General features: G+C 42.6%; 3 protein-coding genes across 6 annotated transcripts; 2 read left to right on the top strand and 1 right to left on the bottom strand.

Annotated features, from left to right (window-relative positions):
* Positions 1-695: 695 nt before the first annotated feature.
* LOC106567291 (uncharacterized) lies at positions 696-21,961 on the bottom strand. Of its 3 annotated transcripts, XR_001320032.3 has the most exons (6): positions 21,720-21,961; positions 21,228-21,368; positions 17,059-17,134; positions 16,765-16,845; positions 12,767-12,892; positions 696-1,260 (listed from the first exon to the last, which is right to left on the bottom strand). XR_001320032.3 is itself a non-coding variant. In XM_082960017.1 (3 exons), exons 2-3 carry the CDS (start codon positions 21,251-21,253, stop codon positions 17,846-17,848), a joined length of 354 nt encoding a protein of 117 aa, XP_082816143.1. In that variant the 5' UTR covers positions 21,254-21,368; positions 21,720-21,961; the 3' UTR covers positions 17,567-17,845. The 3 variants fall into 3 exon arrangements, 1 of the variants encoding a protein (XP_082816143.1); XR_014380031.1 differs by lacking the exon at positions 16,765-16,845; XM_082960017.1 differs by lacking the exons at positions 696-1,260; positions 12,767-12,892; positions 16,765-16,845; positions 17,059-17,134 and adding an exon at positions 17,567-18,173.
* Positions 12,888-16,507, top strand: LOC106567289 (suppressor of cytokine signaling 2). 2 transcript variants are annotated; one of them, XM_014136431.3, is made up of 4 exons: positions 12,888-13,183; positions 13,656-13,741; positions 14,107-14,338; positions 14,678-16,507. In XM_014136431.3, exons 3-4 carry the CDS (start codon positions 14,161-14,163, stop codon positions 15,154-15,156), a joined length of 657 nt encoding a protein of 218 aa, XP_013991906.1. In that variant the 5' UTR covers positions 12,888-13,183; positions 13,656-13,741; positions 14,107-14,160; the 3' UTR covers positions 15,157-16,507. The 2 variants fall into 2 exon arrangements, with proteins under 2 accessions (XP_013991906.1, XP_013991907.1); XM_014136432.2 differs by lacking the exon at positions 13,656-13,741 and having other exon boundaries at positions 12,911-13,183.
* LOC106567290 (small integral membrane protein 29) lies at positions 21,304-27,179 on the top strand. Its single transcript, XM_014136433.3, has 5 exons — positions 21,304-21,399; positions 23,558-23,840; positions 23,974-23,999; positions 24,184-24,289; positions 25,528-27,179. Exons 2-5 carry the CDS (start codon positions 23,733-23,735, stop codon positions 25,594-25,596), a joined length of 309 nt encoding a protein of 102 aa, XP_013991908.1. The 5' UTR covers positions 21,304-21,399; positions 23,558-23,732; the 3' UTR covers positions 25,597-27,179.
* The last annotated feature ends 122 nt before the right edge of the window (positions 27,180-27,301 follow it).

The following is a 27,301-nucleotide window of genomic DNA, read 5'->3' on the forward strand; positions in this document are numbered from 1 at the left end:
AATTTGTGGAGTGGTTGAAAAACAAGTTTCAATGACTCCAACCTAAGTGTATGTAAACTTCTGACTTCAAATGTATTTCTTTGTATTTCTTTGCTCAACACAGAATAGCTGCATGTGCGCAAATCGTTTGGAGAAAAGATCCTTTCTAATTGATTCAGCTTTGTTCAATTGTATTCTTCATACTATAAAATAATATAAAATAATACCACCGAATTCTAGTGTAGCTCACAGCCATTTGGCATAGCAAGATCAGGACCTAATATAAAGACAACTCAGAGTATCCTATTCTGTTCTTCTGAAATAGACTACATTTTCTTCATGTCATGTTTCTTTAGACCCTTCTAAAATAAATAATGGAATTATTGTGATGGTGTAGGCTATATTACATGGATTTATTAGACTTTTTAAAATGTAGATGTTCCAAAGGTCTGCATAGGCTATATGTGGAAGCCAGGAGATTCTAAATGTGTTTATGTTAATTAATGGTAAATTACCGTGAGACCGACAGTTATTTGCTTGACAATCAACGGCTGACCAAATTTCGTGACCGCCATAGCCCTACATGTGTTGAATACTCATTGAATCAAGATATATTAGTGTTGTATTTTCGATTAATCAAATCAAAATGTCAGACATTTTCTTCCACTTTGACATTACAGAGTATTTTGTGTAGATTGTTGACAGAAAATGACAAATCCATTTTAATCCCACTTTATAGCACAACAAAATGTGGAAAAAGTCATGTCACCAAGTGCTATACAGAAACCCAGTCTAAAACAGCAAGCAATGCAGTACGTGGCTAGGAAAAACTCCCTAGAAAGGCAGGTATTTAGGTAGAAACCTAGAGAGGAACCAGGCTCTGATGGGTGGCCAGTCCTCTTCTGGCTGTGCTGGGGGTGAGATTATAAGAGTACATGGCCATTAAGGCCAGATTGTTCTTCAAGATGTTCAAACATTCATAGATTACAAGCAGGGTCAAACAATAATCACATTAGTTGCAACAGGTCAGTACCTCAGGAGTAAATGTCAGTTGGCTTTTCATAGCCAAGCATTCAGAGGTCGAGACAGCAGGTGCGGTAGAGAGAGAGTCGAAAACAGCAGGTCCGGGACAAGGTAGCACATCCGGTGAACAGGTCATGGTTCCATAGCCGCAGGCAGAACAGTTGAAACTGGAGCAGCAGCATGACCAGGTGGACTGGGAACAGCCAGGAGTCATCAGGCCAGGTAATCCTGACGCATGGTCCTTGGGCTCAGCTTCTCCTGGAAGGGAGTGAGAGAGGGAGGGAGAGATAATTAGAGGGAGTATACTTAAATTCACACAGGACACCAGATAAGACAGGAGAATTACACCAGATATAAAAGACTGACCTAGCCCCCCGGCACATAGACTATTGCAGCATAGATACTGGAGGCTGAGACAGTGGGGGTCGGGGGACACTGTGGCCCCGTCCGACGATGCCCCCGGACAGGGCCAACCAGCCAGGATACAACCCCACCCACCTTGCCAAGGCACAGCCCCCACACCACTAGAGGGATAACAACAGACCACCAACTTACTACGCTAAAACAAGGCTGAGTAAAGCCCACGAAGATCTCCTCCACTGCACAAGCCCGAAGGGGTGCAAAACCGGACAGAAAGATCACCTCAGTGACTCAACCCACTCAAGTGATGCACCCCTCCTAGGGACGGCATGGAAGAGTACTAGTAAGCCAGTGACTCAGCCCCCATAACAGGGTCAGAGGCAGATAATCCCAGTGGAGAGAGGGGGCGGTTCGTCTCTCCAGTGCCTTGCCGTTCACTTTAGCTCCCCTGGGCCAGACTACACTCAATCATAGGACTTACTGAAGTGATGAGTCTTCAGTAAAGACTTAAAGGTTGAGACCAAGTCTGTATCTCTCACATTGATAGGCAGACCATTCCATAAAAATTGAGCTCTATAGGAGAAAGCCCTGCCTTCAGCTGTTTGCTTAGAAATTCTGGGAACAATAAGGAGGCCTGCGTCTTGTGACCGTAGCGTACATGTAGGTATGTACCTTGAAAATAAAACTTGAAATCTTAACAGGAAGCCAGTGTAGAAAGGCCTGGATTGCTGGATTTCTGATGCTATGTATTGGCCAATGAGAGCCTTTGAAGCCACTGGTTGGCCATTTTGGCACTTCTCAGAAAAGCAGTCCTCCATAGGAATGAATGGATTTCTACAGTATTTCATTTAATTGTTTCAAGGACAAAATTACATGTTTTTAAGTACTTTTTGTTGTAGTGGGGACAGTAACATTAGTACTTTTTAAACATTATACTTTAAGGAAAAGGTTTTAATATCTTATTTAATTTGTATTTTTAGGTTTAGCTCTCATAATAATTCAAAAGTGTGTATTAATGTGTCTGTAAAATAATAAATGTGGCAAAAACAATTGTATACGTTAGTAAATGCAATTCTATAGCTTCCAAAATATTTTTTACAATGGTGGGGAAGTGTCAAGATGGAGGTATGGGGGCTTCAGAACAGCACCCCTGTCAGTTATCTAGTGTATATATACAGTGCATTGGGAAAGTATTCAGACCCTTCAACTTTTTCCACTTTGTTACATTACAACCTTATTTTTAAACTGATTAGATTGTTTTTTCCCCTCATCAATCTAGACACAATACCCCATAATGACAAAGCAAAAACAGATTTTTTTTTTTAACATTTTTGCAAATATATAAAAAAGTTCAAACTGAAATATCACATTTACATAAGTAGTCAGACACTCTGGAGCAGGTTTTCATCAAGGATCTCTCTGTACTTTGTTCCGTTCATCTTTGCCTCGGTCCTGACTAGTCTCCCAGTCCATGCCGCTGAAAAACATCCCCACAGCATGATGCTGACACCAGCATGCTTCACCATAGAAATGGTGCCAGTTTCCCTCCAGACGTGATGCTTGGCATTCAGGCCAAAGAGTTCATTCTTGGTTTCATCAGACCAGAGCATCTTGCTTCTCAAGGTCTGAGAGTCTTTAGGTGCCTTTTGGAAAACTCCAATCAGGCTGTCGTGCCTTTTACTGAGGAGTGGCTTCCATCTGGCCATTCCACCATAAAGGCCTGACTGTGCTGCAGAGATGGTTGTCCTTCTGGAAGTTTCTCCCACCTCCACAGAGGAACTCTAGAGCTCTGTCGGAGTGACCATCGGGTTCTTGGTCACCACCTCCCCCGATTGCTCAGTTTTGCCGGGCGGCCAGCTCTAGGAAGAGTCTTGGTGATTCCAAACTTCTTCCATTTAAGAATGATAGAGGCCACTGTGTTCTTGGGGACCTTCAATGCTGCAGAATTTTTTTAGTACACATCCCCAGATCTGTGCCTCGACACAATCCTGAAACGGAGCTCTACGGACAATTCCTTCAACCTCATGGCTTGTGAAATGGCTAGCTAGTTAGCGGGGTGCGCGCTAATAGCGTTTCAATCGGTGACGTCACTCGCTCTGAGACCTTGAAGTAGTTGTTCCCCTTGCTCTGCAAGGGCCGCGGCTTTTGTGGAGTGATGGGTAACAATGCTTCGAGGGTGGCTGTTGTCTATGTGTGCAGAGGGTCCCTGGTTCGAGCCCAGGTGTGGGCGAGGAGAGGGACGGAAGCAAAACTGTTACATTGATGCTGTTGACCCGGATCACTGGTTGCTGCGGAAAAGGAGGAGGTCAAAAGGGGGGTGAGTGTAACCGATGTGAAATGGCTAGCTAGTTAGCGGGGTGCGCGCTAATAGCATTTCAATCGGTAACGTCACTCGCTCTGAGACCTTGAAGTAGTTGTTCCCCTTGCTCTGCAAGGGCCGCGGCTTTTGTGGAGCGATGGGTAACGATGCTTCGAGGGAGGAGGATGTTGATGTGTGCAGAGGGTCCCTGGTTTGAGCCCAGGTAGGGGCGAGGAGAGGGACGGAAGATATACTGTTACATATAGACAGGTGTGTGCCTATCCAAACCAATCAATTGAATTTACCACAGGTGGACTCCAATCAAGTTGTAGAAATATCTCAAGGATGATCAATGGAAACAAGATGCACCTGAACTCAATTTCGAGTCTCATAGCAAAGGGTCTGAAAACTTATGTAAATAAGGTATTTCTGTATTTTTTACAAAAAAAATCTAAAAACTTGTTTTTGCTTTGTCATTATGGGTTATTGTGTGTAGATTGCTGAGGAAAATCTAATATTTAAAACATTTTAGAATAAGGCTGTAACGCAATAAAATGTGGAAAAAGTCAAGGGGTCTGAATACTTTCCAAAGGCACTGGAAATCATTGGTTTTACCTGGTTTTAATAATCTTCTGGTCTAGTAGAGTCCAGGAGCCACACCTGGTTTAATGCTGTCCCCCTCCCTCCTCATAATCAGTGGTCAAGCAATCCATGCTGTAGAATTTGTATTTGTGCACACCCTGCACATTATGGTATCACACTGGAATATGCTTGACAGGGAGAGAAGCTCTGATCTCTGAACCTCTTCTAAACAGATTTATTGTCACCAGTGAATTGTGTGATGACGTGATATGCTTATTCCAGTAACGTCCTTTAAAAAGTGAGACAAAAAAACATGACTTTATTCACACCCGCAATATTTTTCCCTGCAATATTAGACTGAAAAACAATCATCCAGCGATCATACACTGTTTACCAGGGGGCAGGTGCTACTGACGTAAAGGCTATTCTGAAGATGGTGCTGGCTAAGGCAAAAATTGGCGAGTATAGAGATATTGTTATCCACGTCAGCACCAACAATGTTAGGATGAAACTGTCAGAGGTCACCAAGCGCAACATAGCTTCAGCTTGTAAATTAGAAAGAAAGATGTGTCGGCATCAAGTAATTGTCTCTGGCCCCCTTCCCAGTTAGGGGGAGTGATGAGCTCTACAGCAGAGTCTCACAACTTAATCGCTGGTTTTAAAATGCTTTCTGCCCCTCCAAAAAGATAGAATTTGTAGATAATTGGCCCTTTTTCTGGGACTCAACCACATACAGGACCAAGCCTGGCCTCTGAGGGGTGATGGACTCCATCCTAGCTGAAGGGGTGCTCTCATCTTATCTATCAACACAGACAGGGTTCTAACTCATCTAGCTTCACAATGAGATAGGGTGCAGGCAAGGCAGCAGGAAAAATCTGGGAAATGTAAACATGGCGGTGTTCGCTTTAGCAATCTCACTGGAATAAAGACCTCCTCCATCCCTGTCATTTTTTAAAGAGACTGATAATACATCACAACTCAAACTAAGACTCCTTAATGTTAGATCCCTCACTTCCAAGGCAGTCATAGTCAATGAACTAATCACTGATCAAAACTTTGATGTGATTGGCCTGACTGAATGAAACATGGCTTAAGCCTGATTAATTGACTGAGTTAAATGAGGCCTCTCCTCCAGGTTACACTAGTGACTATATTTGCCGCACCTCCTGCAAAGGCGGGGGTGTTGCTAACATTTTTTACAGGAAATTTCTAAAATGTATATATGTTTTGAGCTTCTAGTCAGGAAATCTATGCAGCCTACCCAAGCAATTTTTATAGCTACTGTTTACAGGCCTGAGCTGTATACAGCATTCCTCACTAAGTTTCTTGAATTACTATCGGGCCTTGTAGTCATGGCTGATAATATTCACATTTTTGTGACTTCAATATTTACATGGAGAAGTCCACAGACCCACTCCAAAAGGCTTTTGGAGGCATCATCGACTCAGTGGGTTTTGTCAAACATGTCTCCAGACCTGCCCATTGTCACAGTCATACCCTGGATCTAGTTCTGTCCCGTAGAATAAATATTGTGGATCAAAATGTTTTTCCTCATAATCCTGGACTATCGGACCATCATTTTACTATGTTTGCAATCGCAACAAATAATCTGCTCAGACCCCAACCAAGGATTAGCAAAAGCCGCACTATAAATTCTTGGACAACCCACATTTATTTTTGATATTGTCGTAAAGCTAACTAAAAAGCAGCCTTCCCCAAGAGAGGATGGCCTTCACTTCAGCAGTGATGAATTCATGAACTTCTTCAAAGAAAAGATCATGATCTTCATAAAGCAAATTACGGACTCCTCTTTGAATCTACGTATTTCTCCAAAACTCAGTTGTCCTGAGTCTGCAAAGAACTGCCAGGACCTAAGATCAATGGATACACACAAGTTTTTTTAATCCTGTATCTCTCGAAACATTCACGAAAATAGTAGTGGCCTCTAAACCTTCCAGCTGCCTACTAGACCCTATTCAGACCAAACTACTGAAAGAGCTACTTCCTGTGCTTGGCCCTCCTATGTTGAACATAATCAATGGCTCCCTATCCTCCATATTTGTACCAAACTCACTAAAAGTGGCAACTAATAAAGCCTCTCCTGAAAAAAGCCAAACCTTAACCCAGAACATTTTTTGGAAAAAGATGTTGCGCAGCAACTCTTCCTGAAGACAAAATAATGTATACGAAATGCTCCACTCTGGTTTTAGACCCCATCTTAGTACTAAGACTGCACTCGTGAATGTGGTAAAGTACCTTTTAATGACATCAGACCAAGGCTCTGCATCTGTCCTTGTGCTCCTAGACCTTAGTGCTGCCTTTGACACTATCGATCACCACATTCTTTTGGAGAGATTAGAAACCCGAATTGGTCTACATGGACAGGTTCTTGCCTGGTTTAGATCTTATCTGTCGGAAAGATATCAGTTTGTCTCTGTGGATGGTTTGTCCTCTGACAAATCAATTGTACGTTTTGGTGTTCCTCAATGTTCTGTTTTAGGAGCACTATTGTTTTCAGTATATATATTCTACCTCTTGGTGATGCTTTTGGAAACACAATGTATACTTTCACTGCTTTGCGGACGCCACACAGCTGTACATTTCGATTGAACATGGTAAAGTCCCCAAATTGCCTACCCTGGAAGCCTGTGTTTCAGACATAAGGAAGTGGATGGTGGCAAACGTTTTACTTTTAAACTCAGACAAAACAGATATGCTAGTTCTAGGTCCCAAGAAACAAAGAGATATGCGGTTTGATCTGACAATTAATCTTGATGGTTGTAAAGTCATCTCAAATAAAACTATGAAGGACCTCGGCGTTACTCTGGACCCTGATCTCTCTTTTGGCGAACATATTAAGACTGTTTCAAGGACTCCTTTTTTCCATCTGCATAATATTGCAAAAATACGATTTTTTGTTGTTGTCCAAAAATTATGCAGAAAAGCTAATCTATGCATTTGTCACTTCTAGATTACACTACTGCAATGCTCTACTCTCCAGTTACCCGGATAAAGCACTAAATATACTTCAGTTAGTGCTAAATACGGCTGCTAGAATCTTGACTAGAGCCAAGAAATTTGATCGTATTACTCCAGTGCTAGCCTCTCTACACTGGCTTCCTGTTAAGAATAGGGCTGATTTCAAGGTTTTACTGCTAACTTACAAAACAATACATGGACTTGCTCCTACCTATCTCTCCGATTTGGTCCTGCCGTACATACCTACACGTACGCTACCGTCATAGGACGCAGGCCTCCTTATTGTCCCTAGAATTTCTAAGCAAACAACTGGAGCCAGGGCTTTCTCCTATAAAGCTCATTTTTTTATGGAATGGTCTGCCTATCCATGTCAGAGATGCAGACTCTGTCTCGACCTTTATGTCTTTACTGAAGACTCATCTCTTCAGTAAGTCCTATGATTGAGTGTAGTCTGGCCCAGGGGTGCGAAGGGGAATGGCAAGGCGCTGGAGAGATGAACCGCCCAAGCTGTCTCTGCTTGGCCGGCTTCCCTCTCTCTACTGGGATTCTCTGCCTCTGACCCTAGTGCTCTTCCATGCCATCCCTAGGAGGGGTGTGTCACTTGAGTGGGTTGAGTCACTGAGGTGATCTTTCTGTCTGATTTTTCACCCCCTTGGGCTTGTGCGGTGGAGGAGATCTTTGTGGGCTATACTCAGCCTTTTTTCAGGGTAGTAAGTTGGTGGTCTGTTGATATCCCTCTAGTGGTGTGGGGGCTGTGCTTTGGCAAAGTGGGTGGGGTTATATCCTGCCTGGTTGACCCTGTCCGGTTGACCATGTCCGTAGGTATCATCGGACGGGGCCACAGTGTCCCCGACCCCCCCTGTCTCAGCCTCCAGTATCTATGCTGCAATAGTCTATGTGCCGGGGGACTAGGGTCAGTCCGTTCTATGTGGTGAAATTCTCCTGTCTTCTCTGATGTCCTGTGTGAACTTAAGGATGCTCCTCCTAATTATCCCATCTCTCTCTCTAGCTGAGGAGGACCTGAGACTTAGGACCATGCCTCAGGATTACCTGGCCTGATGACGCCTGGCTGGCCCCAGTCCATCTGGTCATGCTGCTGACCCAGATCTGCTGTTTTGCCAGTGGCTATGGAACTCTGACCTGTTCACCAGACGTGCTACCTTGTCCCGGACCTGCTGTTTCGACCTTCTTTCTCTCTCTCGCTCTCTCTACCACACCTGCTGTCTCGACCTCTGAATGCTTGGCTATAAAAAGCCAACTGACATTTACTCCTGAGGTGCTGACCTGTTGCACCCTTTATAACCACTGATATTATTATTTGAACCTGCTTGTAAAATGATCTGGCATTAATGGCCATGTACTCTGATAATCTCCACCCGGCACAGTCAGAAGAGGACTGTCTACCCTTCTGAGCTTGGTTCCTTTCTAGGTTTCTTCTTAGCTTCCTGCCTTTCTAGGGTGTTTTTCCTTGTCACTGTGCTTCTGTATCTGCATTACTTGCTCTTTGGGGTTTTAGGCTGGTATCTGTACAAGCACTTTGTGACAACTGCTGATGTAAAAAGGGCTTTGTAAAATACATTTAATTGATTGAGAAGGTGTATGACATAAATACATTGAGTTTACTGACTAAATATATGAAAAAGTTATTTAATTGAGTCTCCAATATGGGAGAAATTACATTATTACGTATGCGATGTGTATTTTCAAAATAGTACATATTTGAAACAGTATGTTAAACTTTCATTTAGTCTCCAATATGGGACATATATTATGGAATATGAGATGAAACGGTAACACTTTACTTGACACCCAGTGTCATAACCCATGGCCATAACCATGTCATATGTCATAACAGCTGACATAACTTGTCATAACATGGTCATAACACTATCATGACCCATATATTTACACATGTTGTGATATGTATTGTGTTATTTTATGGCTGGTTATGAAACTTATAGTTGAAGTCGGAAGTTTACATCCACTTAAGTTGGAGTCATTAAAACTCGTTTTTCAACCACTCCACAAATGTCTTGTTAACAAACTATAGTTTTGGCAAGTCGATTAGGACATCTACTGTGTGCATGACACAAGTATTTTTTACAACAATTGTTTACAGACAGATTATTTCACTTATAATTCACTGTGTCAAAATTCCAGTGGGTCAGAAGTTTACATACACTAAGTTGACAGAGCCTTTAAACAGCTTGGAAAATTCCAGAAAATGATGTCATGGCTTTAGAAGCTTCTGATAGGCTAATTGACATCATTTGAGTCAATTGGAGGTGTACCTGTGGATGTATTTCAAGGCCAACCTTCAAACTCAGTGCCTCTTTGCTTGAAAAGTATCTATATCCACAGTAAAACGAGTCCTATATTAATGTAACCTGAAAGGCCGCTCAGCAAGGAAGAAGCCACTGCTCCAAAACCGCCATAAAAAAGCCAGAGTACGGTTTGCAACTGCACATGGGGACAAAGATCGTACTTTTTGGAGAAATGTCCTCTGGTCTGATGAAACAAAAATAGAACTGTTTGGCCATAATGACCATCGTTATGTTTGGAGGAAATAGTGGGAGGCTTGCAAGCCGAAGTACACCATCCCAACCGTGAAGAACGGGGGTGGCAGCATCATGTTGTGGGGGTGCTTTGCTGCCGAAGGGACTGGTGCACTTCACAAAATAGATGGCATCATGAGGCAGGAAAATTATGTGGATATATTGAAGCAACATCTCAAGACATCAGTCAGGAAGTTAAAGCTTGGTCACAAATGGGTCTTCCAAATAAACAATGACCCCAAGCATACTTCCAAAGTTGTGGCAAAATGGCTTAAGGACAACAAAGTCAAGGTATTGGAGTGGCCATCACAAAGCCCTGACCTCAATCCCATAGAACATTTGTGGGCAGAACTGAGAAAGCGTGTGAGAGCAAGGAGGCCTACAAACCTGACTCAGTTACACCAGCTCTGTCAGGAGGAAAGGGCCAAAATTCACCCAATGAATTGTGGGAAGGTTGTGGAAGGCTACCCGAAACGTTTGACCCAAGTTAAACAATTTAAAGGCAATGCTACCAAATACTAATTGAGTGTATGTAAACTTCTGACCCACTGGGAATGTGATGAAAGAAATAAAAGCTGAAATAAATCATTCTCTCTACTAGTATTCTGACATTTCCCATTCTTAAAATAAAGTGGTGATCCTAACTGACCTAAGACAGGGAATTTTTACTAAGATTAAATGTTAGGAATTGTGAAAAACTGAGTTTAAATGTATTTGGCTAAGGTGTATGTAAACTTCCAAATTCAACTGTATATAAGAGTGTCAAAACCCACATTCATTCAAATAATTTTTTTCCTTGCCAAGAAGTTTCCTTCCGTTTTAAAGTTTGTTTTTTAAATCCTTTGTTGTTGTTGTAATGAATTCTTTACAGTCATGTTTTTTCATCATATTTTAAATAACTAGAAAATACACTTTATGACACTGTCCTGAAGGCATTATGACCATCCTTTGTCATTTTACTTGGACCAAAAAATATACACTTTATGACACTGTCAAGAAGCATTATGACCATCATAATCATATAAGCCAGATCGGCCTATCACGTACATTCCCTCATATCAGTCATCAGTCAAAAATAGGGTGTCTGGTCCTACTCCTGAAATCTGCTCCTGCATTCATCCCAGGCATCAGCAACAGAGCATTGGGGTGTGTGCATGTCTGATGTGTGCGCAATTACAATGATAATTTAATATGGTCATTTAAAAAAAAAAAGACACATAACATAAACATACTGTTGACATGTAGGTTATGGTGTAATGGAATATTTTGCCTTGTGTGGTAAGTTTTGTGGGCTTTGACACTTATGTAGGTGTCATAACCAGCCATAAAATAACGCAATATGTGTCACAATAGGTATAAATATGCAGTATGTGTCATGACAGTGTGATGATCATATTATAACAGGTTATGTCAGCTGTATTGACATATTATGACATGGGTGTCAAGTGTTATGGATGAAACTAACCCAGTAATGAATTACCTCTTCAATGAAAATCATAACCATTTAAATATTTTACATGATCATATTTGACAATAGGTTATAATTATTATAAAAATCCAATCATGGCTTTTCATCAGTGCCTTTATAGGTTTAGATGTTTCTTTGCTGCAAGTCTGTATTTCTGGCCTATTTCATGACATCCAAATGCAATCATAGTTACTGTATGTGTAGTCTCAATCACTGAAAAGGGTTTAACTGAACTACCGCCTGGGAGGCATGTGTTTCCGCGTGTGATGCGTGTTGATACCGAATTGAAACAAGAAAAAGTGTCAACAAAGTCCATACAATGAATGACGTTACTGGATATAAACATATCACATCATCATCATCCTCTTCACACAATTCACTGCCGACACAATCTGTTTAGAAGAGGTTCAGAGGGGGGAGGGGGCTAGTTCTATGCCTACATTAAAATCCAATGTTTCATAAGAATGTGTGATTAAGGCTATAGAAAAAATAAAGTATGCAACAACAAGAGGATTTTGTAACAGATAATTGTGTAACAAAGAATAATGGTAAGGATCATTTGCCAACCCTCATCCTCAAATAAGGTATAAGGTAGGCTATAAAACATTGTTATTATTATTATTATTTGTGTATGCCTACTTGATTTACATTTTACTGCATTGTTAGGAGCCAGTAACATAAGCATTTCGCTGCACCCGCTATAACATCTGCTAAACGGTGTACGCGACCAATAAACTTTTATTTGATTTAGGTATAAACCAATTCCAAGTGGTATTGTTTATCGTCTATACAAGCACACAGTACATGTAGGCTAACTGACAAAATAATGGAAACACTTGAGTAAATGAGGGTTCTGGCGGCTCGGTTATGGTGGTGGGGTGCATTTTCCTAGCATGGTTTAGGTTCACTCAACCGCTTAGAGGGCAAGATAAACGCTAGTAAATACACAGCCATTCTAGTGATCACCTTCAGCCTACTGTATGGTGAATCTTTCTATCCTGATGGGAGTGGATGACAATACTCCCATCCACAGGGCGCGAGTGGTCACTGAATGGTTTGATTGATGAGCATGAAAACTATGTAAACCATATGCAATGGCCATCTGAGTCACCAGATCTCAACCCAATTGACCACTTATGGGAGATTCTGGAGCAGCGCCCGAGACAATGTTTTCCACCACCATCAACAAAACACCAAATTATGGCATTTCTCGTGAAAGAATGGTGTCGCATCCTTTCAATAGAGTTCCAGACACTTGTAGAATTTATGCCAAGGCGCATTGAAGCTGTTCTGGTGGCACAACCACCTATTAAGACACTTTATGTTGGTGTTTCCATTATTTTGGCAGTTGGCTGTATGGTGTATTTATTGCCATGAAATAAGAATATAATTATAGCCTACTGAAATTCATATTTTCATTAATAGGTAATTATAAGTAAATAGGCTATGCATTTTTACCATGTTATTATCACTATTCCGAGCTATAATGTAAAGTCGTATCGGACATTTTACGGAATGCACCTTTCAGTGGGCCTTAGACCGCTTTCCGCTCCCTCTTTGGCTGTGGGTGACTTCATCGTTTGGGCCATGGATTGGTGGAACGGAGACCATATCGTGCACACGTGACCCCTCTTTCTGGGAATGTTCCTGGAAAGACAAGCGCTCAGTCAACAAGGAAAACTAGGAAAGGAAACATTGTAAAACGAAAAAACTCAGTGCCCAGACCCTAGACTGGTAAAGAGTACACACTGATAGACTGCCAGGTCGTGCATTTAGAGGGCAGCTCATGACATATTGTGGATTGTTTGTTGAATATATCCCTGAAAATATCATACATCATGCAGGATACCAAACAAGTGCTCCAGATCTTTCGTTGCGTTGTGTGGCTCAAGGCTTCAGTTTGAATTGCTGAGGACATGAACTGTTTAACCAGTGCAGGTAAAATGAATGATCACTTGCAGCAGCCAATATATATATATATATATATATATATATATATATATATATATATATATATATATATATATATATGTTCTGCGTTATTGAATGCATGTTCTCCAATACAGGAGAAGCCTAATTGTAATGCGGTTTCTATGCCAAAAAGTGGTTTATGCGCCAAGAAGACGTGAGTTGAGAGATTCGGCATCATATTTTGTTCGCAGCATTTAGCCTATTAATCATTTTTTTAATACAATCACATCACAATTTACTCAACATAATCTTAAGTGGTAGGCTGCTGAATCTCATTGCATGTTCTATATTGGCTATCGGCGATGAAGTCTATGTTTGGCTATAGGATGTATCCAGACTACCGTTGCGCAAACTAGACCACTTTCATGTAGAATGGTGAAACATTTAAATAAACTGTGAAAAACGTGAAATATTCCTAATTAGTGTAATTTGGTTCTAGGAGTTAGGCTGCAGAAGATCTTCTGAAAAGGCTATTTCAAGGGTTAGACCTCTGGGGATTCCAAGAACGCACTTACGCTCGTAAAGGTGAGAAATAGCCCCATTTCAAAAGCCGATTTTATAAAAAGAATTATAGGCCTAGATGTGAGCCTACAACTTTAGTCTAAAACATACTGTATTTTCCATTAAGATTTAACAAATGACCATAATAGTTAATGTAGTGAGTGGAATTATTTGGACACATGTAGGACGCATAGGCTATTCAACACAGCAAATTATTCAAATCATGGAGTGATGCTAACACAGGTTAATTTATAGGGCTAGGCGTCACAGTGTCTGGCTTTTGGAAATGGCAATTCTTTACATAATTTTTTATAGAACTGATTAGGCTCCTACCAATTTGTATGTGTGCGCTTTAGTTGATTTGTGTGTATGTTAACGTTCTTTTTAAGACTTTGGACGGGATACATACAGCTAGGTGTCTAAAACAGATTGAGAACTATCGGATGCCCAAATCCTCCGGTGTACCATCGCCTTCAGGCCCAATGATTATTCCGACCAGTGCCCCCGACAAATCCCTCAATGCAGTCCGGCTAAAGGACAGCGAGCTGGAGCCACGTCGAATTGAGTCAAGAGAGGATGCCGCACGGTTGCAAAGAGCCATGTCTCACCTTCAGGAGTCAGGTTAGCATATTTTCGTTATTGTAAGCCTACATTTCGATTTACGGACTATTTCAGTCAGCTGTCTGTGAACATATTTTCTGTCTCATTAGAATGCTCAGACAACAACCATATTGCATTAGACCTACAGCCGATTGAAATGTCATGTTCTTTTTTTTCCTTCCACTATTCAAACTTTATATCTGTCTATATCTGACATGAATGTAGCCTAACATTTCAATTCAGATGACATTATGTAAAGAATGTTTGACAGACTAAACGTATTGCACACTTATGCATCTAATATTTCCAGCTGCATGTCCCTCTCCCTCTTGCTCATGCTCCCCTCTGTGTGTTTTGCAGGCTGGTACTGGGGCCCCCTGACAGCTGCTCAGGCTAAGCAGGTTCTGATTGATGCTCCAGAGGGGACTTTCCTTTTGCGGGACAGCTCCTACCAGGGCTACCTCCTCACCCTGTCTGTGAAGACCAGCCTTGGCCCCACACACCTCCGTATAGAGCACGCCACTGGCATGTTTGGCTTCGACTCTGTAATTGTGGCACGGCCACAACTGCGGAGGTTTGAGGGTGCTGTAGATCTGGTGCAGCACTATGCCCTGACTTACAAGCATCTGGCCACTCAAAATGACACAGGGGGGGGTAACCATTCGGCCCCTACAGAGAAAACTCTGCAGCTCAAACTCACCCGGCCCCTCCATAAAGTCTCCCCTAGTCTCCAGCACCTTTGCCGCATCACTATCAACCAGCATTCTCACTGTCACCAGGACTTACCCTTGCCTAGGCGGCTACAGGACTTTATGCTGGAATACCCTTTTGTGTTGTAGGAAATGTTAATCAGATTTTTTGATACTCCTGAATTGTACTGTTAAATCTGACAATTTCGATCAATGTCCTAATATAGTGCTGAAAATGGGCTTTCCTCCCCCCACCTCATCAGCTGTATACAAGCTGGTTCCTAGATTACAATTTAGCAGACTTCTTACCAGATATCAGGGGCAAAATGTACCTACTTGGGGTATATTATTATTTCCTGAAATATCACCACCTTAGGTTAGTTAAACTAAATCAACAATTGAGAGTAGTGAAATGGAATGCAAAAGAAAATAGATAAGAGCTTTGCTATTGTTATATAAACGGTATTGAAGAAAGATTATTGCATTAGAAATGGACCACATTAATTAAAAACACAATACACTATTTCACCTCACCTCATACCTTTTATTGTGGGGGATTTTTGATTAATATGAATCATGAAGATTTCCAGACCATAGTCTTGCTGCAAAGGTGGCTGATCTGAGTGTCCTATCCATTCCTATTTTTTCAGAATCCTGGAGTGTAACTTGGTCATTATCAAGGTTGTGTAGTTTCAGCTGATCTCACTACCTTTTCATTTTTTTAAAGACTGTCATTGTGATAATCAATTTCAGGTCCAACTTAGGTTTCCTTATTGATCTTTGAGATGCTGAAACAACCATCTCTTGAACTGAGGAATAACACAATAACAAACAGCAGAATGCTGCTTGTGAAGCTTCCTCATATCCTTCAACACTGCCTTATGTATAAATGAGAGTGTGCTTTCTATCATGGTTTATTTGCGACCATTTTTCAGAGCTATTTGGATTTGACATTGATCTGTTTTCATGTGTGACAGTAGCCAAATTAACTCCATTAATATTGTTGTTCTTTTTTATGATGATCACTGATCTATGTCTCAAGGTCGGGGGAATAGGCCAATTGAAACAATATAAGAATGCAATGCAAACGAGTGTGGCATGTTTTCTCTTTTTTTGTGGTTATACTTTGGTTAAGTTGTTTAACAGGGAGCATTAAAATCTTGTATTGGTAAAAAAAAAAAATCGCTGTCTCTGTTTATAATTTTGGACTTGAGGTAATATGATTAAATATAGAATTGTTGTTTTTAGTCATTAGACTGAATACGTTCCAGAACATTTTAGTTACTATAAGCCTCCTATAGAAGGCTACAATAAACCCAAATTAACCTAGAAGATATGCAAAATTAATGGACCATTATTTGTGTTTCCATGAAATGTTCTGCTTTTTAAATGTGAAAATCAAGTATAAGCCTCATCTATTTATTTTGCCACAGAGCAATTACATGTTTTTAGATAAACCATTTTGTAATAAAAATGTGATCTTTTATAACTGCCTATTTTATAGCTGTCCCTGTATCTGCCTCTTGAGAATGATTGAGAATAGCAAAGGTGCATTATGACAGTATTCTGATTAATCCCTTGACCTGGTTTGCTCAGCTTCAGCTCACCGCTCTTTCTAGGAAAGTAAAGACAGGGAAAAATGCAGTGCTCTTTGAGGAAACCATAGAAACTATGAACAATAGTGTGTGCGTGTGTTTGCTGCAGGGTGTGTGTGTGTGATGGGAGGGGGGGGTTCTGCACTTGTAAGCCCTCTTTTACCTTTCCCAGAATGATTAAGCCTTTTTCTGTTTGACCCCATGTTCGCCCATAGGTTCTCTGTTGAAGGTTCTCCGGTGTTTCCTTTAATTTCAACATGGACATTCATTGATTATTGTACAAAAACAATCTCCCCACTCCCAGCTTACGTCATTACAGAGAGATACTGCAAGTGTGCACAGCAAAGGTTGGGGCTTATGCTGTAGTAATACGATATCTCACTAATGCAGAGGTGTGTGTGTGTGTCTGAATGTGTCTGAGTGAGTCTGTTTTTGTTGAGCCCATTGAATGACTCACCATTCCTGGAATAAGGATTCCTGAAGGCTGCTGCAACCACAACTCACCCCCAGATGATTAGCACTCAAAGCCCCAACTACAGAGAGAGCGGAAGAGAGATGGACAGACAGAGAAAGACAGGGTGCGGGATAAGGCAATTTTGAACAATCACTTTTCATAACAATTTGCCATATTCATTCATGGCTTCTGTTTCTGTCTCAACAGATATCTTTATTACAGTTATTTTTATTACACATTCTTATCTACCGCTTACTTCCCAGTAAGGGACTTCCTCAGAGGACCCTGACCTTGAACATAACGTACTGTTCTGTAAATTATTGAAATAGTGTGTATGATTAATGAAAATACATTTATGACCTTTTTACTGTAGATTGAATAAACACAAATATACATTTTTCTTCAGAGTTCATCCTCTTACTCCGGTGTAGAAGTGCTCTTTAGAACTGCCCAAATAATCACATTATTCTAGGTTCAAATCGCACACAAACAGCAGAGCAACAAGTCCATGTACAGTAAATGTCCATGTATTTATTCAAGGAATCAATAAATACAACACAATAAACTAGCCCACAATAACGGACCGTATACATACAAACAATCACTCACAAAAACCATGGGGGAACAGAGGGTTAAATCATGAACAAGTAATTGGGGGATTGAAACCAGGTGTATAAAACAAAGACAAAACAAATGGAAAATGAAAAGTGGATCAGCTATGGCTAGAAGGCCGGTGACGTCGACCTCCGAACGCCGCCCGAACAAGGAGAGGGACCGACTTTGGCGGAGGTCATGACAGTACCCCCCCTTGACGCACGGCTCCAGCAGCGCGCCAACACCGACCTCGGGGACGACTCGGAGGATGAGGCGCAGGGCGATCCGCGTGGAGACGGTGGAACTCCCGCAGCAACGAAGGGCCCAGGATGTCCTCCACCGGCACCCAGCATCTCTCCTCCGGACCGTACCCCTCCCAATCCACGAGGTACTGAAGGCCCCTCGCCCGACGCCTCGAGTCCAGGATGGCTCGAACAGCATACGCCGGGGCCCCCTCGATGTCCAGAGGGGGTGGAGGAACCTCCCGCACCTCAGACTCCTGGAGTGGACCTGCCACCACCGGCCTGAGGAGAGACACATGGAACGAGGGATTAATACGGTAATCTGGGGTAAGCTGTAACCTGTAGCATACCTCGTTCAGTCTCCTCAGGACTTTGAATTGCCCCACAAACCGCGGACCCAGCTTCCAGCAGGGCAGACGGAGGGGCAGGTTTCGGGTCGAGAGCCAGACCCGGTCCCCCGGTGCGAACACCGGGGCCTCAATGCGGTGGCTGGCAGCGCTCGCCTTCTGCCGCCTCACGGCCCATTGCAGATGCACATGAGCAGCGTCCCAGGTCTCCTCCGAGGCGCTTAAACCATTCGTCCACCGCAGGAGCTTCGATCTGGCTCTGATGCCAAGGTGCCAGAACCGGCTGATACCCCAGTACGCACTGGAAAGGGGAGAGGTTAGTGGAGGAGTGGTGGAGTGAGTTTTGGGCCATCTCTGCCCAGGGATGAACGGCGCCCACTCCCCCGGCCGGTCCTGGCAATATGACCGCAGAAACCTACCCACATCCTGGTTTACTCTCTCCACCTACCCGTTACTCTTGGGGTGAAAACCTGAGGTGAGGCTGACCGAGACCCCCAGACGCGAACTGGGGACCCCGATCAGAGACTATGTCCTCAGGCACCCTGTAGTGCTGGAAGACGTGAGTGAACAGGGCCTCCGCAGTCTGTAGGGTCGTAGGGATACCGGGCAAAGGGAGGAGACGGCAGGACTTAGAAAACCGATCCACAACGACCAGGATCGTGGTGTTGCCCTGTGAGGGAGGAAGATCCATCAGGAAATCCACCGACAGGTGCGACCACGGCCGTTGTGGAACGGGGAGAGGTTGTAACTTCCCTCTGGGCAGGTGCCTGGGAGCCTTGCACTGGGCACACACCGAGCAGGAGGAAACATAAACCCACACGTCCTTGGCCAAGGTGGACCACCAGTACTTCCCACTAAGGAAACGCACCGTCCGACCGATGCCAGGATGACGTGTGGGCCCAATAGATCAAATGGTCGCGGACAGCAGACGGAACATACAGACGCCCAGTTGGACACTGGGGAGGAGTGGGCTCTGTGCGTAATGGCCGGTCCCCCACATCATAGTTTCGCTCCGCCGGGCTGAGCTTCTTTGAAAATAAAGCACAGGGGCGGAGCTTCGGTGGCGTGCCTGAGCGCTGAGAGAGCACAGCTCCTATCCCAGCCTCGGACGCTTCCACCTCCACTATGAACGCCAAAGAGGGATCCGGATGAGCCAGCACGGGAGCCGAGGTAAACAGAGCCTTCAGATGACCAAAAGCTCTGTCCGCCTCAGCTGCAGTCGCACCGGTCCCCCCTTCAGCAGTGAGGTAATGGGAGCCGCTACCTGACCAAAACCCCGGATAGTAGTTGGCAAACCCTAGAAACCGCTGCACTTCCTTTACCATGGTGGGAGTCGGCCAATTACGCACGGCTGAAATGCGGTCCCTCTCCATCTCCACCCCTGAGGAGGAAATGTGGTACCCTAGGAAGGAGACGGACTGTTGGAAGAACAGACAACAGGTCATGCTCCAACAGTCTACCAAGCACCCGGTGCACCAGGGACACATGCTCGGCGCATGTATATCAGAATGTCGTCGATATACACCACTACACCCTGCCCGTGCAGGTCCCGGAAAATCTCGTCAACAAAGGCCTGGAAGACTGCGGCCCTGTAAATGTTAACCTGTTTACTCAAATCGGCTACGGAGAGCGAGATCACATAGTAGTCCGGAACATTTGGTTCTCTCATGCATGGTTCAGCGTTGCTTGCCTCGAAGGGAGCATAGAAGGCATTTAGCTTGTCTGGTAGGCTTGCGCCACTGAGCAGCTCGCAGCTGGGTTTCCCTTTGTAATCCACAGTAGTTTGCAAGCCCTGCCACATCTGACGAGCGTCAGAGCCGGCATAGTATGATTCGATCTTAGTCCTGTATCAACGTTTGGACTGTTTGATAGCTCGTCGGAGGTCGTAACAGGATTTCTTATAAACGTCCAGATTAGTGTCCTGCTCCTTGAAAACGGCAGCCCTAGCCTTTAGCTCAGTGCGGATGATGCTTGTAATCCATGGCTTTTGGTTGGGATATGTAAGTACCGTCACTGTGGGGACGATGTCGTCGATGTACTTTTTAATGAAGCTTGCGCCTGACGTGGTAAACTCCCCAATAATATCAGGTGAATCTCAGAACATATTCCAGTCTGTCCTAGCGAAACAGTCCTGTAGCTTTCTCCGTCCCTGACCAATGACATCTTTTTCCTTACGTTCACCATAAGTCACCATGGTCTACCTACTCTATGGCTCACACTATACATGTTTGTTTCCCCCAATTTTGACTAAGGATGGTCCATTATTTGCCCTATGTATTCTCTCATTGTGTCTGCCTGTAGTTATTTGTATTAATTACCAACCAGGCATTACATGATCCAATTGTCATGCATCTCCATCCCTCTTTCCCCATTTGCAATATAATTTCAAATGTTCTCTGAACTGGCTGCCTATGAGACAGAAAGAGAGACATCTGTTTACACAAGATTGTTCTCTGTTTTCTAGGGCCTAGTGAGGGGAGGGGACTGGTGGTGCAGAGCCGGAGGGAGGGGGGGGTGAGAGAGGGATGCACAAAGGCAGCTGCACTTAGAAAAAATGGAATTGCAATTCCAGCAGTCTTTTTTCCTGGAAGTAGGGAAATACTGTAAGATTCCACTCTCTCACTGCTCCCACCACCTCTTCCAGCCCCCGTCCCCTATACATGCCTAGCCCCTCATACATGCATGCGCAAGCTACTCCAACATAAAGGCCTTTCCACTGCAATATGCCCAGTGAAAATAAATCAATATTGTTGCATTTGATTGGGCTCTGGAGTTTTTCTTGATCCTATTACCTGGCCAGAAAATAATTCTCGGCCCTAGTCGATAGAGGATTAATTCCACCCTTACAACTAAATCTCAACCCACCATACAAATATCCACCAAAAAAGAAAACTGAAAACTAAACACAATACATAACTAGTATACCAAAGAGTTTAAGTGGCTATGACAGTACTTGAATGCTGTACAGTATGAGTTTTGCGACACCTACCGACGCATCAGGTGCATAGTTATCATTCACCCTCCGTTTGTTCCAGAGACGTTTCATTGGCTGCTTCCATCCGTTACTCATTGCTTGCATTCGTGGGTTGGTTTGTCAATCAAAGTGCTATTTTGTTTTCTTCCTGGTTAGCTTCACAGTGACAGAGGAGCAAAAACATTCGGTGAGTGTTCATTACAACTACTTTTCTAATCATGGTAAATTGGACACATAATGTAGAGCTAGTAATGTGGTTATCCGCAGTGGTACTCTTCTAAGACACTTGCAATTATTAAGCCAAAGGTAAAAATAACTTTGAGCTGCGCCAGCCAATAAGCTGTGTTGTCAGATTGGTATGCGACAGCTAGCTAACTAGAGCTGCTCGATGTAGAAAGCTAAACGCACGATGTATGACATTGCTTGCATAACAACTTTAACGAACCAAGAAATATAGATAATAGGCTAGCTAACATCGGATTAGTAGTAGTTAGAAAGCCATCATACAACCCGGTGTCGTGACTCGTGTGGTGGTGGCCAGCAGCAGCTTTTTTGCTTGTTCACGTGCGTCCCCCTGGGCGCTGCGCAGATTCATTCAATTCTTCTTATCTGATTCTTAAAATTATTTGTATGAGTGTTATTTCACGAAATCAGAGCTCAACCTGAGCAGCATTTTACCCAAGTCCACCCATATGGACATTGTGTGGATCACACGACTATCGAATTGTAGGGCATATCCAAATAGAGTACCACAGAATGAGTCATAATACCCATACAACCTAGCGGTCAAAGAAGGAAATGGTTCCAATCGTTTTTCCACAATTTATTCTTCCCATGGGGGATTTTAGAAACAGTAAAAATAAGGGTTGTGTTTCGTGTAGGCTTACCCTGGCATGGTGTTTTGATAACCGTGTAAATCTCTCTAGGGCAAGGTGACTTATCAATATATTCACCTTTATTTACCCCCCCCCCAAAAATGAAATGATAATTAGCTGATAATGTGGCAATCATAAAGACCTACAAATGCCATGATGATTTGGATGAGACTGCTGAATTAAGGGAAAGGTAAGAATCTCTGGATTAACTATCTAATGTTAGCTACATTTAGAAGTGAATAAATTGGCTAAATTCCTTTTAAATGGGCAATTCTGTAAACTGTCTTGTGCCAGTTTTAAATTGACACAATACCTGTTAGCAAAGGTGTCAGGTAGAGATGACTTGCAGGAGCTTGCAGTGATTTGTAGTCTTGCATGATGTCTACTTTGACGCTAATTAGCTTTTTCAAATGCACCATTGAGAGCATCCTGTCGGGCTGTATAACCGCCTGGTGCGGAAACGGCACCGTCCGCAACCACAGGGCTCCCCAGAGCCCAACGCATCGCCAGGGGGCACATTGCCTGTCCTCCAGGACATTTCCAGCACCCGGTGTCACAGGAAGGCCAAGAAGATCATCAAGGACCACAGCCATCCGAGCTACAGCCTGTTCACTCCGGTACCATCTAGAAGGCGAGACTGAGAAACAGCTTTTATCTCCAGGCCATCAGACTGTTAAACAGTCACCACTAGCCTTAGTCACTATTCTAGCCGGCTACCACCCGATACTTTACCCTGCACCTTAGAGACTACTGCCCTATGTACATAATTATTGAACACTGGTTACTTTAATAAAGTTTGCATACTGTTTTACCAACTTTAGTTGTATATACTGTATTCCATATAACTACTGCTGTACACACCTTTTCTATCCATATACTGTCCATACTGTCTTTTCACACCATTATATTTATGTACATTATATATATTTATTTTCTGTTCTGTCATTGCTCATTATGATATTTCTACATTTTCTGGATTATGTGTGTATTTATTTATTTCTATTGCTAGGTATTACTGCACTGTTGGGGCTGGAAACACAAGCATTTTGCTGCACCTGCTATAACATCAATAAATCTGTGTACCTGACCAATAAACTTTGATTTGAGCTGCTCCAAGTGACAACCATTTGAGAGCTGCGCACTCTTGCTACCCATCGGATTATTCCGCTCAAACTAGGTTGTGTATGGGCGTGTGTGATTATTAATCTACATAACTAACTAAGAGCTTCAGGAATTAATCTGTTTTTTCATTTATATACAGTAGCCTAGATTGAAAAATAGCATTATTACAATATTTTTTTCACGGGCTGAAGCGGACCACTGATGTGGATGATTGACTGGCCCGGAGGGTTACCAAAAACTCCCCTGGCCAGCGGGCAGCCCTGTATGTTGAGCCCTGATCTATATAAAATCTGGATTTTGTATATGCCTAACCAGCATGTGACCTTTTTGGTCTTTTGCCTCCCTCAGGCATATTTCGCACTGATTTGTGAAGGAAGAGAGACCATGTGGAAGTCACATGAACAACAAGGATGAGGCAAAAACAACTGGGAATTAACTTGTTGAGGAGAGGACTGCTGCCGCCCAACTTCTCCCTCCAACTGGGGATTTGCTGCCTGTCCCACCCTCCACCCAAACATATGCAATGAACAGCACTACTCAGCCCCCTGCAATCATAGACGGGGATGTGGCAGTCAGTTCCGTGTTGGTACCATTCTTCCTCATCACCTTCATCGGGATAGCTGCAGCTGTGGTGAGTGGCTAACAGGGACATCACATGTTGGCCTACATTGACACAGTGAAGAATTACTACTTTGATGAGCTACAGCTTTTGAAAAAAAAAAAACATTTTTTACCAGCTAAACTACTTTTTTTTTCAATTGCAGGTGATGTATGTGCGCAGGAAGAGAAGGTAACTTGCTTTTATTAATTCATTTTATTCTCTTCTTTATTGCTCTCAGCAGGTGTATGGTTGCTTATTAAATTGGCCAACTCCTTTTGAACAATACCCAGAAATCCTGCAATAATGTCCAAAAAGTGTCTTCTTACATTGGTCACCATGTCACGGTATACTCCTTTCCTATTGTGTGTTTTAGAATTGACAGGCTCCGGCACCAGTTGCTTCCAGTCTATACCTACGACCCCTCAGAAGAATTACATGAAGTTGAACAAGAAATGCTGTGGAAAGAGGAAGATACTAAGGTATGATTTAACCCTCGTCTTTGTCTATTAATCAATTGATAAGCTGCAGTAACATCTGGGATCCCTCCCTATGTGGCACTTTTATCCCATACCGAATAATAAAACGTGAAACTTTTACAAACACTAGATGGCAACATTGGCCACGCATAGATATAGGCCTTTTTACGTAATGTAGTCACAGATAGAGGAAGGAGACGGATGTCTCACAGGATGTATACATCTGAAGCATCCATTTAGAACTTCTTCTCACCACCAAGTATGGTGATGAGAGGAAGTCCAGTGGCAGGAAGTGTGAGAAGATGGAGCTAGATTAAATTTGGCCGACATTATGCAAATGTTCTCATCTATGAAACATTCGATATCAATACAGTTTTCTGTTCCCAAAATGACAATATTTTATGAACAAAGGGTCAAGTTTTGTAGACTTGACCCTTTTCCAAAGTTTCAAGATCTTGCATTGTTTAGGAGTCCAAAGGCAAATTGAGTTATTGCACATTCACACTTCACAGAGAAGGCGTTCCCTAACGGAAATATGGAAAAGCATGCTAAAAAGGGCCAATAAGATCTTGCTAGCCCGTGCTTGGCTCTGCCCACCTCCTTGCTTGTTCTGCCCACTCTACTTAATTTACTCCCATTGGAAACAACACTGATGAGATATTTAAAAAAAAATCATCTGGCCAGTATCTTTGATGTAGAAGTATAAAATGGAGCAACTTGTGGCTCATCTTTGTTTGTAAATAATAAAAATAAAGATCAGTCAAGAAAGTAGAGCTGTAGAAGAATTTTACTGCCTTTTTAGGAAGATTTTATGAATGATGAGATTAACAAATGTAGACATTTATTTGAAAACTTGGTCAAATGTAAAGGTAGGTTTATTTTGCGGAGAGGCGGTACAACTAAGTACCCTCACTCATATGTGAATTAGAGAACGGAGCAGTCTGACTGCGCGTTGGATGCCTTTCTATCTGATTCTTCCAGACAATTTTGTCACCTGACGCGCTGTCACTTTACATGTGCGCGCGGTATAAACTGCGTGTCGTCCACGTGGGGGAAAAACTCTGAACTGGATCTGTTGGAGCTTGAGCTGTTGTTTCCGACATGGGTGTAAGTCAATTCAGCTTTAGGCACACTTTGTGGGTCACTTAACATATTTGCACAAGGTGTTGACTTCAAATGCATACCATATACAGCAGCAATGAGGAAGATGAGTTGATCTAAAATCTAGTATGTGTCTTCAGGTGGTGAAGGGTTGGGCACGGTCCTACCAGCAGCAACGTCCCCTGTTGATGAAAGATGCCCATGCATGAGTGTGTTGGAGCAGGACGTCGATCTGTGCCATCCTACAGATCAGTGGAGTTAACCCCTGAGATGCCAGATTTGTCAATCATTAAACACAAAGGGGTTTTAGGAAAAGCATGATAAATGGGAACAGCCTGTCATGCCTTTGCATCATCAACTTTGTCATTACCATTATCATCCATCAGTCATCATCTCTGTTGGAGCATTTACTTTGTACACTGCCTCTAAGCTAAGGGGAGGTTGGTTATTATGTGAACCTCTGATGCCATGCTCGTTTTCCTGAAAGCCATACCCTAAACCACTACACGTTGGCTAACTACTAGTGGACATTATTTATTTGAGATTATTTATTAGTTTTTTTTTAAACTGTGTTTGTGTGTATGATGATGTGGGTGTTACTGAAACATTTGCCTTAATGTCCATTGTTACTGTTTTAAGTAGTACTATACCAGTGAGAATAGCAAAGCCTTGACCTTGGGTGGGATTCTTCCCGTTGTACTACTAGTTTTAGTGGTGTAAAATTAGGTTACTATGTCCCTCACTATTCAATGTCATAAGTTACACAGATATGCAGTCAATCAATTTGAGTCCTGCAATTTTCCTTGTTTGTTGCACTGTGAATACCATTATCAAAGCAACCAAAATAATACCTCCTCCTTGTCATCATCCAGATATGTGATGATAAAACGGTGGTGAAAAGAGAGAGCAAGATTGTTTCCTGTTCTCTCTCTATTTTGTTTCACTTGAGTTGTTTCAAACATTACATTCAGAAATAGGATGTGCAGAGAGAGAGAGAACCCTCTGGCTGTATCTGGGATGTCACATGATGGCCAATGAATGTAGATAGTCAACCAGCCTCCCCTACCCCACCCACTCCTCTCCATTATTTAGCTGTGACTACTGCCCTAAAAATGTCCTGTCTGGAAGACAGGGCAACAGGATTATTGTTCTTCTAGCAGAAGAGTGTCATAGGCCTGACTGTATACAGTATTCAGGAAACCTCATGTGTCGTTAAAGAAATGAGTGAACAGTGATTCATCCTTGGATAATGTGCTCTAGTCTAGGTTACCCACCTTTCCTCCTTGCATTTGTGAATGTCATATTCAGGATGAGAGATGAAGGCTCCCATTGAAATCAATCATCTTATCAGCGCATGTATATGTATGTAGGAGTCCACTCAATAATTTAAACAGGGAAATATATATCATGTATTTCCATTCATTTGAATGTGGAATTTAGACTTTTGACTTGAATAATTGATTTTCCTGAATGCTAACGGCTACGTATTACGCTCCACTATTTATAAAGTCGGAGTTAATTCCCATGCACATTAAACTTATAATGCATTCGATTTAAAATGCGGAGTGTGTTCTGAAAATACAGGAGACTGATGAAAATACAAACTTTACATATCATTTTCACATCACTTATCAAGATTTTGCACACTATTGTTCAAGACTTATGTGTTGCTTTTCAATTGAAGCACTAATTGACTGTCCATGAAGTAAACTTGTATGCGTCTTAGTGAGAATATGGACTTTTTATAGATGGTCTGGATGTAAAGCAAAAATAAAATGGAAAGGAGTTCCTATCCTGTCTTTGTAATCATTTGATATCAGTAACAACTGGAGAAACTGAGTGGGGATAAGCCAATTATAAACTGTGTAATAGGTCTAGAGTATACATTAGTCTGGCTTACGTTATTCTCAAAAG

This window comes from Salmo salar, chromosome 13 (genome assembly GCF_965601325.2).
Source record: "Salmo salar chromosome 13, fSalSal1, whole genome shotgun sequence".
Lineage (NCBI taxonomy): Eukaryota > Metazoa > Chordata > Actinopteri > Salmoniformes > Salmonidae > Salmo > Salmo salar.

Excerpts from the sequence above, each read along its gene's own strand:
- LOC106567289 (XM_014136431.3), top strand. The coding sequence starts at position 14,161 with ATGCCCAAATCCTCCGGTGTACCATCGCCTTCAGGCCCAATGATTATT. Across the intron at positions 14,339-14,677 it reads GTCTCACCTTCAGGAGTCAG|GCTGGTACTGGGGCCCCCTG; the intron begins GTTAGCATATTT and ends TGTGTTTTGCAG.
- LOC106567291 (XM_082960017.1), bottom strand. The coding sequence starts at position 21,253 with ATGATAACTATGCACCTGATGCGTCG. Across the intron at positions 18,174-21,227 it reads ACTATGCACCTGATGCGTCG|GCCGGTGGTGGCAGGTCCAC; the intron begins GTAGGTGTCGCA and ends GTCTCTCCTCAG.
- LOC106567290 (XM_014136433.3), top strand. The coding sequence starts at position 23,733 with ATGAACAGCACTACTCAGCCCCCTGCAATCATAGACGGGGATGTGGCA. Across the intron at positions 24,000-24,183 it reads TATGTGCGCAGGAAGAGAAG|AATTGACAGGCTCCGGCACC; the intron begins GTAACTTGCTTT and ends TGTGTGTTTTAG. Across the intron at positions 24,290-25,527 it reads GGAAAGAGGAAGATACTAAG|GTGGTGAAGGGTTGGGCACG; the intron begins GTATGATTTAAC and ends ATGTGTCTTCAG.